This window comes from Pipra filicauda, unplaced genomic scaffold (assembly GCF_003945595.2).
Source record: "Pipra filicauda isolate LSUMZ 115617 unplaced genomic scaffold, ASM394559v2 scaffold119_size3216105_pilon, whole genome shotgun sequence".
Lineage (NCBI taxonomy): Eukaryota > Metazoa > Chordata > Aves > Passeriformes > Pipridae > Pipra > Pipra filicauda.
The window spans coordinates 1,310,677-1,323,703 of NW_024103651.1; the positions used below are offsets into that span (position 1 = coordinate 1,310,677).

A 13,027-nucleotide genomic window follows, 5' to 3' on the forward strand; every position below is an offset into this window, starting at 1 on the left:
CACCGGCCCCGCCCCTGCCGCCTCAGCGCTGCCGGCGGAGCCGCCGCTCCTCCCGCGGCGCCGCTCTCCGCTGCCCTGCCCCGAGCCGCCGAATAGCTGAGTAACGTGTCGCTGTTTTAGGTCCTGCTGTCGTCTCTGTGCCTGTCTGTCCCCCTGCATGGAGTTGTTTCGTGGAGTCATGGAGTGCAAACGGGTTGGAAGGGAACTTCAAAGATCTCGTTCCATGGGCAGGGACACCTCCCGCTCGACCAGGTTTCTCAAGGCTTTATCCATCCTGGCACTGAACATTGCCAGGGTTGGGGCATGCACAGCCTCCATGGGCAACCCGTGCCAGCGTCTCACCACCCTAATATCGAATTTCTTCCTAACATCGAACCTCAATTTCCCCTGTTTGAGTTTGTACCCATTACTGTTGTCCTGTCACTACAGTTCCTGATGGAGAGTCCCTCTCTGGCTTCCCTGTAGCCCCTTCAGGTACTGGAAGGTGCCCTGGGGTCTCCAGACAACCTTCTCCCCTCCAGGCTGAACAGCCCCAATTCCTCAGCCTGGCTCCATAGGGCAGGTGCTCCAGTCCCCTTATCCCCTCCTCTGAACTTACTCCAGCAGTTCCACGTCCTTCTTATGTTGGGGATGCTAGAGCTGGACGCAGCACTGCATGTGGGGCCTGACCAGAGCAGAGCAGAGCAGAGGGGCAGAATCCCCTCCCTTGCCCTGCTGCTCCTTTTGTCACAGTCCAGGACACTTTGGCTCTCTGGGCTGCCAGCTTGCACTGCCAGCTCATGTTGAGTTTGTCATCAACCACTCTTTCCTTTTGTTTTGTCCCAAGTCAAGTAATAACTGAGTAATATGTTCTTTTTTAAGCCACGTGGTTCTGCTGTCGTCTCTGTGCCTGTGTGTCCCCTGCATGGTGTTGTTTCCATCCGGTGTTTCCTCACACGCTCTCCCATCTGCTGTCTGGGGACGTCTCCCCAGCCCTCACAGCTGTCTGGGAGTTCGATAACAACGTGGAGATACTGCTAACCCTCCTCTGCTCGTGCGAGATAGTCCTTGTTGTTGCTGTTTGTCCTGCAGTTATTTTTTTCATGTTTTACTTGGCACTGAATGGGTCATGCGTGCTGCTGAATACTATGACAAAAATGAAACATTTCTCCCCCCACACATTTTCTCCCTCTCCCTTTTCCCCATCAACTTCTGCTAATTAATTCATTTTGTTTCTAGAATTCCTTTTTGTTTCAACCACAAGTTTAAAGTGACTTGGGAGCTTTTAATGATGTTCGTCATCAGCACACATATCTCAAAGTGCTGTTGGGTAAATTGTGCATAAAACGCTGCCAGTGTCCCTTTTGCAGGTTATTTATAAGAAAACCTGTATTTTGTTTTATCTTGAGCTTGCTTTAGGACATCATTGCTGAGCTTCCATTAAATCTGGTTGCTGTCAGCTGGGATGTGTGTTTGGATCAGAGAATGTCTTCTGAAAAGTGATTTAGAAAAGCTAATCCATATATGTAAGGGTTAATATTAAAGTACAGTTCTGACACTTTGGCTTCTCTCTTGAGCTGAGTCACGGGCCTCAGTTGGCTTAAGATTTTTACTCCTGGGAAGGATAATTTTTGAACTGCAGAATGACTGGCTGTTGACTTCAAAGAAAGCCACTCAGTAAAGGAATAAGCAATAGGAATAAAGTTACATGTTTTATAAATGGCATGCCTTGTGCCTGACTGAGTTTGACCCCAACATGAAATAAATGAAAGAAGTAGCATGATTTGCCAGCAAAAGCCCCTAACACTGTCCACAAAAATTGCTAGAGAAAGCAGAATTGGGCCAAACATTTGTTTTTCCCCATAATTTATAGTTTGAGTGCTGTTGGTTCATGTTAAGGCAGCTGATAAATGTGAGCACTGTGACGTATTCTTAAGATTGCATTGATAACTATTAAAAATGTATATTCTTAGAGCTCATGTAATCCTAAATGAGCCAGGCAGGTTCCCAGGCTGCTGTGTGAGCTGCCTTGTGTTTTTAATTCAAATGATGCAGTGGGAATTTTGTGATAGAAGAAGAACCTTCCTGTCAGAGGGCTGGAAGACGAGGTCTGTTCTGAAGCCAAACAGGGCTTTAGAAACCTAATGTTGTAGTGTTAAATTCAATTTTCAGCTGCAGCTAATTTTGTTCACGAACAAGAGGTGTTGCCACCCTTGACAGTATGACCAACGTGAGAAACCAGAACTGCAGCCCTTGTTTAACCAAATGGCATTTCAGCTTCATAACAGCAACGACTCTCACTTCTTACAGCCAACTGAATTTGGAAAAAATTACTTTTTGGTGGAACTTTTAAAAATGTCACTATACATAGAATTACTGCACCCACTTGTGGAGGAGGCCCGAACTACAGAATCTGAGACAGAGCAGTTTCCTCTCTCTTTGAGGTGTTCACCCATTTTAGATTTTAGTGATAATTCAAACGACTGAAACTGTATATTTTTTGTTATTTTAAGTAGCAAGTCACCCTTGAATCTGTCAGCAGAGAGCAAGCTGTGTTGAAAAGCCATGAGATGAGGTTCTAGTATGTTTTTGTAACTGATGTAGGTGAGTATTTATCCTGTTGAACAAACCATTACTACAGGTGCTTGTGGGATTTGGGGAACAACTCTGGTAGTCCACATTTGAAAGAGATACACTGATACTTGTAAGGTTCTGCAGAAGGATTAGTGTGATCCATGGAACAGGATTTCCTGTGTGAGAGAAACTAAAAGAGGAAGATGTACTCAGTCCCATCCAAAAAAAAAAAACACCTCAACAAGGATATGGTTCTCTATCTACTCCTCTGGTGTATTTATATTGACAATGCAAAAGGCTGTAATTCTGTCCAAATGTGGGAGGTGAATTTGTTGGAGCTGGGTTTGTGAGGTTTTTATGTTTTTAAGGCTTTATACTTCAGGCATCACCCAGAGCCGTCTTTGTTTCCTCTGGGTGACCAGGAACCTCTTGGAACTGCTGTCCTGGGCTGGGCTGCTTTTGCATAAGTTTGGTGGAAAGCTTGATCTTGTATTTGAGAGTCACAGCAAGAGAGCATGGCCAATGTCCAGATAAAACTCTTAAATCCCAAGTGAAGGGAGTTCCAGACATTGCTGGCTCAAGAACAAATGGGTAACAACTGACTGACCTAAGATGGGATAGAAATTGGAAGATAAGCAAGTGAGGTTCTTGAACAGTTTTTCATACAAATAGGAGTAAGGTAGGTAATAAACCTGCATTGTTTTGAGGTGGAGCTTCATTGCTTTGAGAAAAGACTATAGAACGTATTTTTGAAGGAACAGTTGGGTTTAACAGGTCAGGGTTTCTTTTCAAGACTTATGTCACATAAAACCAACCTGAATGTTTGGCCTTGATGACCTACTTCATCCAAAAACACTGTCTTGAGGAAGAGCCTGCCCTGTGTGCAGACTGAGGGAGTGGATTTACATAGATTAGTTTTACTCCTGCTGATAAACAGAAATGTTTAGTACTACCTATTCCTTTTAACTACTTCTTGGAATTAAATCCCAGTCCAATATTTAAGAAAGCTGATTGTTGCTCTTACATGTTTCACAAATGTGCAGTAGATGTTATCATAAAAGAATAAAGATGGAGTGAAAAATGAAACTGCTAAAATTTAGTGTGACAAGAGAAGGTCTTCACACACTTCTGGTGCTCTTCATTGCTAGAGACCACACAGAGCCTTATTAAACCATAGTTGGAGCATGGAAAGATTCCTGTTGACTTCACGGAAAGTTAATGGTATGGAGGATAGACATCTTTAAGATTATTTTGTCTCTCCTGGTGTTTAAACTGGTTGGCTGCTTCTCACTGGCTTTTGCTTTATGATTCATTATGATTTTCAAGACTTCAAGATTCCAGCTTAACAGAGATGAGCTTCCTTGCTGTGTCTCTTTGCTGAAAGTGCTTTGGGCAGATGTTCAGCTGCCTTTTGCAGGGTGTTGGGCACATCATTCCCAGTGAGAGACTGACCTGCTTTGATCACACCAGCTCCACATGCCTCCTGCACTTTCAACGTGTGGCTTTTTGACCTTGGTTTTTGGTGGAAGGTCGAGTCATGTCCGTGTTTATTTGTGATGTGTGTAAGGTGGAGGTAGGTTCTAGTTCTGATTCCTAATAGCACACAGTTTTCACCACTGAAATCTTCTTGGTATAAGTTTTTTTTTCCACTTCCACAGTGGAGTGTGTGGTCCTGTTATCCACACACTGTTGGCAGAGGATTTCACCCAGATCAGAATGAAACAATTTGACTGAAGTGGATGAATTTTGTCTGTGTGTGTGTCTGACATTTGAATAGTTAAGAAGGGTGTCTTTGGCCAGCATAGCTACTCAGCAGCTGATAGGACTATTACAACTATGCAAGTCAGGGTTTTGATCCAAATTTACATTTCTCCATTGAGTTATTTGACTCTGAAAACATTGGGTGGAGCCAAAAATGTGAACTGAACTTGCCATCACACGTCCCTGGCTTCCTCCAGCAAGTTACATTTGTTACGTTAGAATGCAGAAATGAACCTTTTAACTTTACACCGAAATCAAATATTGACTTAGTTTCATATATATCTGGACTTTGCACAGGGGGGGAAAGCCTGACAGTCCGGAAAATGGCAGCTGAGAGATCCACAGAAGTTCCAAAAACAGCTAAACAATTCGTCGTTAAGGAAAAGGTACAGAATGCCTGGGTTTGACGTGTGTTGTTGTAAATAACAATTATTTGAGACTGATCAGAGTGTTTGTGAGTGCAGAGTACAAAATGCTGTAAAAATCTTTTCAATAGACAAAACACTACTTGATGGTCAGAGAGTTTAAAAGGGGTGACATTTCTCTTTGTGGAAATAATCATACAGATTATCAGTGGGGAGAGAGAAATCTACAGTGTTACAGTATTTTAAGCTGCTGCTTTTTGTTTCAGAGTTTGCATCTGATTCTTGTATTGTCTGTTCAGGAGGTTTGCAGTGTTCAGAAGTAATGCTGATACCTCTGAGAGACCTTACAAATCAGTGGGTCATGAAACTCAGCCTTGTTTTCTGTTCCTTTAAGAAGAACCACTAAGGGTTTCCTTAACATTTAGGATTGTACCACCTTTCATGTTTTCTGAAAGGGTTTGAATTTAGATAATTGCTGTTCTAAAGACATGGGTGAGGAAGTAATAAGATTAATATCAGGTCCTGAGGAAGGATTCTGGAAGTACTTCTGGGTGCTTATTAGGAGCACTTTCACCCTAATTTAAGCTGCCTCTATTTGTTTCAGTTCCCTTTTAAGTGAATTCTTAAAAGTTAATCTTTGGTGTTAAGGCAGGTTTGGCAGCAGCCTCACGCTGTTGTTACAACACAGATGTAGTTTTTTCTATTTGTTCTTCCGTGGAGTAAACACAATCTTGTCATTTCTTTAGGTTTCAAGGTACAAAACCATTTCAGGAAATAAGAGATTTGTTTACATTATATTTATGTCTTTTCCCTTGGATATTTTTTTAATATGAATATATCTCAAGCATTAAGGCGTTTCATTTTTGAAACTTTTTGGGTTTTCTATTAAGACCTGTTTTCTTGCAGGCAGAATTTTCATTTTATTCTCCTTTTTGTTTGTTTTTGTGTGGGGTTTTTTTGGTGGTTTTGTTGATTTGGTTTGTTGTTGTTTGTTTCTTTGTTTTCATAATGCCTCTTTGTTATCCTCTTTTGAAATATTGTATTTTTTTGTGTCACCAGCAGTTTATAATTGGATCTTACATATTTTAAACTATTTAGGTTTTTCAGTCATTTTGTGGGCTTAATACAGGGAAGTATTTACCCTGCCTCTGCCAGCAGCCTTTTTGTTAGAAGTGGTTCTGTAACTCAGCAGTAACTGTGTGGTCTGATGTTGGAATACCTTCTTCCATGAAAGTGGCAGCTGATTTTATTTCATTTCTCCTGTTTCTGGGAACACACAGTCAGGCTGTTGTAAGCAAAGCAGATGTTCTTTGCCCATCAAAGTAATACACAAAGCAATATAAATAACTCATTCGCAAACAAGTTACATTAAAAGAAGTAAACTGCTGGGCTAATACCTAGAGATTTTTCCCTTTTAAGTGAATTACATAAAAAAATGAGGAAACCTCATAGGGAAAACAAACTCATTCAGCTCAGAAAAGACATTTTGTCATGGTGTTAACGCTAAGAACTCAGTCAGCAGCTCTCAGAAATCCTGAAAGGACAGGTATGTATCAGTCTCACAGCTGCAGAAAACAGCAGTTACACAAGGCCACAACCTGAGATCAAGGAAAGGAAAGTTTCAGGATAGTTTGGGTTTCAGTCTTTCATTCCCAGCTGTTGGGCCGTGCTCTCTGCTGAGTGGACACTCAAGAGCACCAGTGTAGGTAAAGTCTCTGCAGCCCAGAGACCCTTTTGCAGCTAAACATGACCCTTGCAAAATCCTTCTAAAAAATGAGGACTTTCCAGTACATAAAATCCCACTGAATTCATTGAAACTTGATTATAAGTCATATTAAGAAAAGTTATTTTCTTGGGCCTATTTTCTTTTCCCATTCAAGAACTTAGAGTAAATGTTTTGGGGTTTTTTTTCCTGTATTAGCAACAGGAATGTTGTTGCACATTTCTGCATGTTTTGTGATGCTGAAATTTTTTCCTCTAAAGAATCCAAAAATAGTTGTGTTATTTCTCCCAAAAAGCCCCCAGATCTTTGGGATTAATCTTATAATGTATTTAACAAAGAATTCTTTGTTTTAGGTAATTGCAGAAAGAAAATGGTTGAAGCTTGAAGAAACAACTTACACCGATCCCTTTGGGAAAACCAGGTAACTGCCTCTCTGGTATTTCAGATTCCTGTAACGTTCTCAGTTGTGCAGACTGGCCCCAGGCTAGAGAACATGAGCATCGCAAACCCATCACTCCACACAAGATGAGGGCTGTTCACTGTGCAGTTTCTTTAGAATTCCTGCTGTTCAGAGAAGGGAATCTCACCCCAGCAGATGTGCTGCCATGTGGGATCAAATTTGGCTCCTAAATCCTCTTGGGCATGTTGAACCTTGGATTATGTTGCATTTCCAGCTCCTTGTAAAGATGCTACACAGAAGCAGTTCTAGACTATGGCAATCAGTCCATCCTGTGGCTTTTCTGGTTCTTCATTAAGGGCTCCTTTTTCCCTGCTGATGGTGCTGGATCTTGCATATTACTGACAAATTAATGTCCTCTTGTATAGTACCATGTCTGTCCAATTCTCTTGTACACTTTACTGTTGCTGTATTTATCCAGATATGACACCATATGTGTTAGACTCTGGACAGATATCTTTCTCTAAAGCCTCTTAGTTCATCAGCAAAATATCCTCTTAAAAGTAGCAAGATTGGAGCTTCTGTAGAAGGATTTATATTGCTGGTGGGGTTTTTTGGTTTTACTCATCCCATTGCTTATGTTGAGAGAGAAGCTTGTGTCTTCCTTGCCTGTGTGCTCCTTATGTGCTCCAGCAACTGAGCTGAGAGTTCATAACTCACCCTATAAACCTTATGCAAAAGCAAGATAAAAGATGGAATTCACATGGTCTGTTACAAAATTGTACTTCAAAATCTGACATGTTTTATACATAAATCGCTTTATTTTGCTCTTTTCCAAGATGACTTTTATAAGACTTGCCTGTTCTGTGACAGTCATTTATGCCTTTCCTTTGGTTTTAGTGATTTAAATGATCATTAATTAACTATTTTCTCTCTCTCTCTTTAAGTAGGCAAAACAAAATGATGCTACAGATATTTTATAGTATATGACAGGGCCTACCCAGGACCAGCTGCTTTCTTAGGAAGCCTCACTATGTGACGATATATTTTGCTTTTAAATGAGAGTGGCAAAGGTAGAAGACAAGTTACATATTCATTTGTTCTTTTCTCTGTGTTAAACAGAACTTGGGAAAGTGTAAAGCGGACTGGCAACAAGAAGGGAGTCACAGCTGATGGTAAGACATTGGTGGTTTTTTTTTTTGGTGGCATTTTTTTCCTGTGGAAGTTCTGATAAACTCACAGTGCAGACAGAGCTGAGCTGTTTCTGAGCGAATGAGGATGTGGAGCAGGTAGCTCAGCAGAGCTAATGAAATGCCAGCGTCAGTGCTGAACAATCAGATCCCAAGATCACTGGATTCACTTTAGGGTGATGGAGCAATTGCAAAGACATGATGGATGCCCTGATACAGAGTAGCTCACAGCCTGGTGGGTTGTTAGAGGGGCTGAGGACACAGTTGTCTTTGGGCACAAGAGGAACATGATTTAGCCATGAGAGCAGCATAGGAAGGTTCATAAGGTTCAATACAGAGGCTTCCAGAGAGTCTCTGCATGAAGGAGAGCCTTTCCCTAGATATTGGTGGGCTGAGGGTGAGTCTTGCATCCTACATGTGCGTCTCATTTGCTGGCATGCTTTGAAGATGCTGTTTGGGGCTTTTATTTCACCTTGATATAAATGATATAAGGAGCCCAAATTCCTCATTCAGGATTCTGGAGCAGGCATCTAAATGTTTAATGCTCACAGTAGCAGTGCTTGGGTTCCTCTCCGGATCTAGCACTAAATACTCACTTTCTGCTGTACTCAGACTCTCTGTCCTCTGTGGCTGTTGCAGGGGTAGCAGTGATTGCAGTGCTGCAGAGAACTCTGCACTATGACTGCATTGTCCTGGTGAAACAGTTCAGGCCCCCAATCAATGGCTACTGCTTGGAATTCCCTGCAGGTAAGTGACTGAAACATTAGGATGAGTCACATATAGTTCAGTGTGTTTAGATGTGCTTAGAGTGTCAGCTGGAAACTGTGCTGAGCTCAGTGTGCTGTTCCAAAATAGGAATATTTGATAATGAAGAAAACAAAATGAGCTTGTTGCAGCAAATTGGAGAAAATTCTCTCCACTTCTCCTTTCTCTAGGAGTCAAAGCATTCAGCTTCTTTCCCTCATGAGAATATTAGTGCCATTTCCTGGGAAGGTAGCATGATTCTGTAGATGATCAGTTAAGGATGTGAGGAGCAGCACGATGAATCCAGAAGCTGGAATCCTTCCTAATGCTTCAGTTTATCCCTCTGTAAATACAGGGCAGTGAGGATGTTTCACCTCTTCCATAACACTTGATTAGGTCTTGGGATGGGTATTGCAGTTAAGTGGTAGGCTTTTAATTATTCTTGTATATTATTTATCTCACAGGCCTCATTGAGGAAAACGAGTCAGCAGAAAGTGCTGCACTGCGAGAGCTGGAGGAAGAAACTGGGTACAAGGGGGAAGTCATTGAATGTACTCCAGGTCTTTGCTTTTTTTTTTGTTTTCCCACCAAAGCTACTTCTGTCTTTGAAGGCTACTCTAAATGTCTAAAATGCTTTAAAGCATAGGTAAAATCTATGCAGCAAAGCCTACGCAGATTAGCAGAGCAGCATCTCATGGCTGTATCAGTGGAACTTTGGTCCTTTTGTGAGTCAGTTGCTGAGCTTCTGCTAAACATACAGGTCTGAAGTAAAAGCTGGATGTCTGTAGGGAGAAAACTGCCATTAATCAGGATCCTACACAAAACCCAATTATTCAAGCTGTGATTTGGCATTTTAGTATAAATGTCTAAATTACTGGACTTTTGTGACAGCATCTGAGAACTTAGGTAGAAAAAAACCAGCTGCATGATGCAGTGTGAGTGGAGGTCACGCTCCTGTCAGCTGTGGGGAGGTGACAGGACTTGGGTTTTCCAACTGGAAAGAAGGAGAGAATAATTGGAATAAATTCAGAGATCCTTTGGAATGTGATTATTGCCAATCCCATGTTTCCTACATAAAATGAAGGTAAAACAAGGATCAGAAATCAAACTTGACAAGGTAGAAAGGTAACTTAGATACGATTTCAAGGCAATGTCATTGCAGTTGAGACCTGATTCTCAGTTATTGGTTACAACTGCATGCTGGGGACTGAGAGATGGAAGCAGGTGATAGCAAAATTAGACTCCAATAGACTTAGGAAGTCTATAAGGGGTAGTTTGTAGTTAAATCTTCAGTCTATGGAATGGAAAGTAAACTTAGCTGCTGAAAACAAGTCTTACCAGGGATCTGAGAGTTACAGAAACATTTAATTTTACCTTTTCTTTTTTTTTTTTTTTTTTTTGTAATTTAATGTTACATTTAAGAACATGTGAAAGCAAAGTTTTCACAGAATGTATGACAAATATATGTTCTGTGGTATCAGATACATTTCTGTGAAAGCTTTTGTTACAATGTCAAGTTGCCTGACTCCTGCTTTGGAAAATGAACTCTCTCCACGTGCTTGTTTGGCAGCTCTATACTTGGACCCAGGTATGTCAAACAGCACCACACACATCGTGAATGTCATCATTAATGGAGATCAGGCTGAGAATACGAGACCTAAGCAAAAACTTGGTGAGTTTTGTACCACTCATTTGAAAATTTTGAGAAGATAACAAAAGGATGGGTTTAAAAGAACTGACCCCATCACTGCATCTCTTCTGTCCCAGCTGATTTGGATGCTGCAGGTCCTTAAAATCACATCCAGCAGTCTAGATTAGCAGAGTGTGTCTCTATGTTGAATTCACTGGGGAGGCCCAGATGTGAAGTGTCAGCTGCTGGCACACTGAGAAGGAGACATTTTGATGCCAAACTTCAGTGAGGGCCACTTGAGAACCTACATACTCCTCTTAGTTGTAGCTTCACTCTGGAAGTAATTACAGCATCAGTCAGCTATCAAAATGCTTTTTAATTGTAAACTCTAGTGTGTTTCAAATCCCTGACCTTACTACTTGTTTTTCACTTGCAGATGATGGAGGTACGTAACGTGGCTCTGCTCCCATTGGCAAGCGTGATCTTCAGATCCCAAGTTTTACTTAGAAAATGTCAGTTAAAACTGGTTTTTATTTGTGCTTGGTTAATCTCCTGACCCTAATCAAATGTGCCCGAGATTGACTTTGGCCTAGACATGAAAATTCCTGTGGGGCGTTATCACATCAGTTGATCTTTCCAAGTATTGCACCTACAGCAGGAGCATCTCGGGAAATACAAATCACTGAACCCACAAGAGCTGTAGGTCAAACCCCAAACACAAGTAATTCAGAGAGACAGGGGAGGTGTAAGCCAGCACAAATCCATCGTGAACAAACCCTTTTGTTTTGTGCTGATTTGATCTTGAAATGCATCTCCAATCCATTCCTGTATCAGTAGAAGCCAATCAAAAGCCCACTTCAGCCATGTATTTTCCGTTCTCAGAAGGGAAAAAGTCTCCTTTTAGCTGTCAGCTACACTTTTTTTGCAGCTGTTTGCCAGCTTCTTTCTGCCAGATGTGTTTTTTAATGACCCCAGTAACTGCCTTCCCCCATTTAATCACCTTTTTCTGACATATGAAGGCTCACAGCTTTTGGATGGTGATGACTCAATTTCTTTCCCCTTCTAAGTTGCAAGGAACAGGACACTGAGGGGAATTTCTCTCCTGTTCACTGATTTTTTTTTTCTTCTCTCCTAGAATTTGTGGAAGTTGTTTCACTTCCAAAGAACGACCTACTGCAAAGAATTGATGGTAAGAGCTTTCTAACACATTAAATGCACAGAAGTGAGCTTCAGGCACCCCTTAGCTTCTCTTCTCAGAGCTCCTCGTGGCATTTCTCATCCTAGAATACTGTATCTTAAGCAAAAAGCCATGAGAGACCTGACCAGGTATGAGAGTTGGCATTGAGAATTCCTGTCTGGAATGCTACACATCTTCATTTTAGTAAAGGACTTACATTTCTGTAGAGGAGATGTTTTGACAGCATCTCATGGTTTGTTTTGTTTTGTTTTCAGAACTAGTAGCAGAGGAACACCTTGCAGTAGATGCCAGGGTTTACACTTACGCCCTGGCTCTGAAATGTGCAACAGAAACACCTGTCCAAGTTCCCTTCATGAAGTTTTAAAGCTGGACAATGAGAAACTTAGTAGAAAACTGCCCAAGTCAGATGGCTTAGAAGCACAACTCTTCTTGTAATCAAGGTCCTTTGCTTTACTTGTAGAGCAAAAAAAAATATTTGCAGGAATGATTCTGATATTTTTATTTGGAATTATGTAACTGACAAAAAGCATTTCTTTTAACTGCTCTATCCAGCCTTGACGGACTCTCCATAATAAAAATACTGTTTAATTTTCAGAATAGCTCATTTCTCACTACATTATTTTCTGCACTTGTGGATGAGTATGAGGAAGACGCCAAGGTAACTGTGGTTGGTGTTGTACCACGTGTTCCAAAGGAGGCAAGTGGCAGGAAGAGCCACACTCTCTTCCCACACACACACACAAACAGCAGTACTCAAACAGCCTGGAGAAGGGGAGACTGAGGGGAGAACTCGTGGTGGTCTGCAGCTTCCTCATGAGGGAAGCAGAGGGGCAGGTGCTGATCTCTGCTCTGTGGTGAGCAGGGACAGGACCCAAGGGAATGGCCTGCACTTGTGGCAGGGGAGGGGTAGGTTGGATATTAGAAAAAGGTTCTTCCCCCAGAGGGTGGTTGGGCACTGGAACAGGCTCCCCAGGGAAGTGGTCACAGCACCAAGCCTGACAGAGTTGAAGAGGTGTTTGGATGATACTGTGGGGTACATGGTGTGACTCTCAGGGATGTCCTGTGCAGGGCTAAGGGTTGGACTCAATGATCCTTGTGGGTCCCTTCCAACTCAGGATATTGTGCAATTCTGGGATTCTGTGAACTAGAGGTAAGTCTCTGTGACAGGAGCAGTGACAGCAGCACAGGGACACTCTCCATGCTCTGGCTGCACCATTTGAAATGGCAATTTCAGGAACCTCTTATTATGATTTAGTCCTGAAGATGCTGTTTCCTTCTCTCAGCACAAACCAGACTATCCAGAAAGAAAAAATTGGTTTGTTGCTCTAAGAAAACAATGACTCTGACAATGAAGGTGACAACACCCATCCACTAATGCAAACCAGAACTGTGTGGGATCCAGGCAGGGATCCTGCTGAAGGTCTGAGGTCACTTACATGTCCCCAGAGTGCACAGCCTTGCAGTTT

At 41.9% G+C, this 13,027-nt stretch overlaps 1 protein-coding gene across 5 annotated transcripts; it reads left to right on the top strand.

Moving 5' to 3' along the window:
* Positions 1-10: 10 nt before the first annotated feature.
* NUDT5 (nudix hydrolase 5) lies at positions 11-12,160 on the top strand. 5 transcript variants are annotated; one of them, XM_039386174.1, is made up of 10 exons: positions 11-100; positions 4,612-4,700; positions 6,756-6,823; positions 7,922-7,974; positions 8,629-8,736; positions 9,198-9,293; positions 10,304-10,405; positions 10,800-10,808; positions 11,499-11,552; positions 11,816-12,160. In XM_039386174.1, the coding sequence occupies exons 2-10, from the start codon at positions 4,638-4,640 to the stop codon at positions 11,923-11,925; spliced, it is 663 nt and encodes a 220-aa protein (XP_039242108.1). In that variant the 5' UTR covers positions 11-100; positions 4,612-4,637; the 3' UTR covers positions 11,926-12,160. The 5 variants fall into 5 exon arrangements, with proteins under 5 accessions (XP_039242108.1, XP_039242130.1, XP_039242118.1 ...); XM_039386196.1 differs by having other exon boundaries at positions 28-95; XM_039386184.1 differs by having other exon boundaries at positions 47-120.
* Positions 12,161-13,027: the final 867 nt, after the last annotated feature.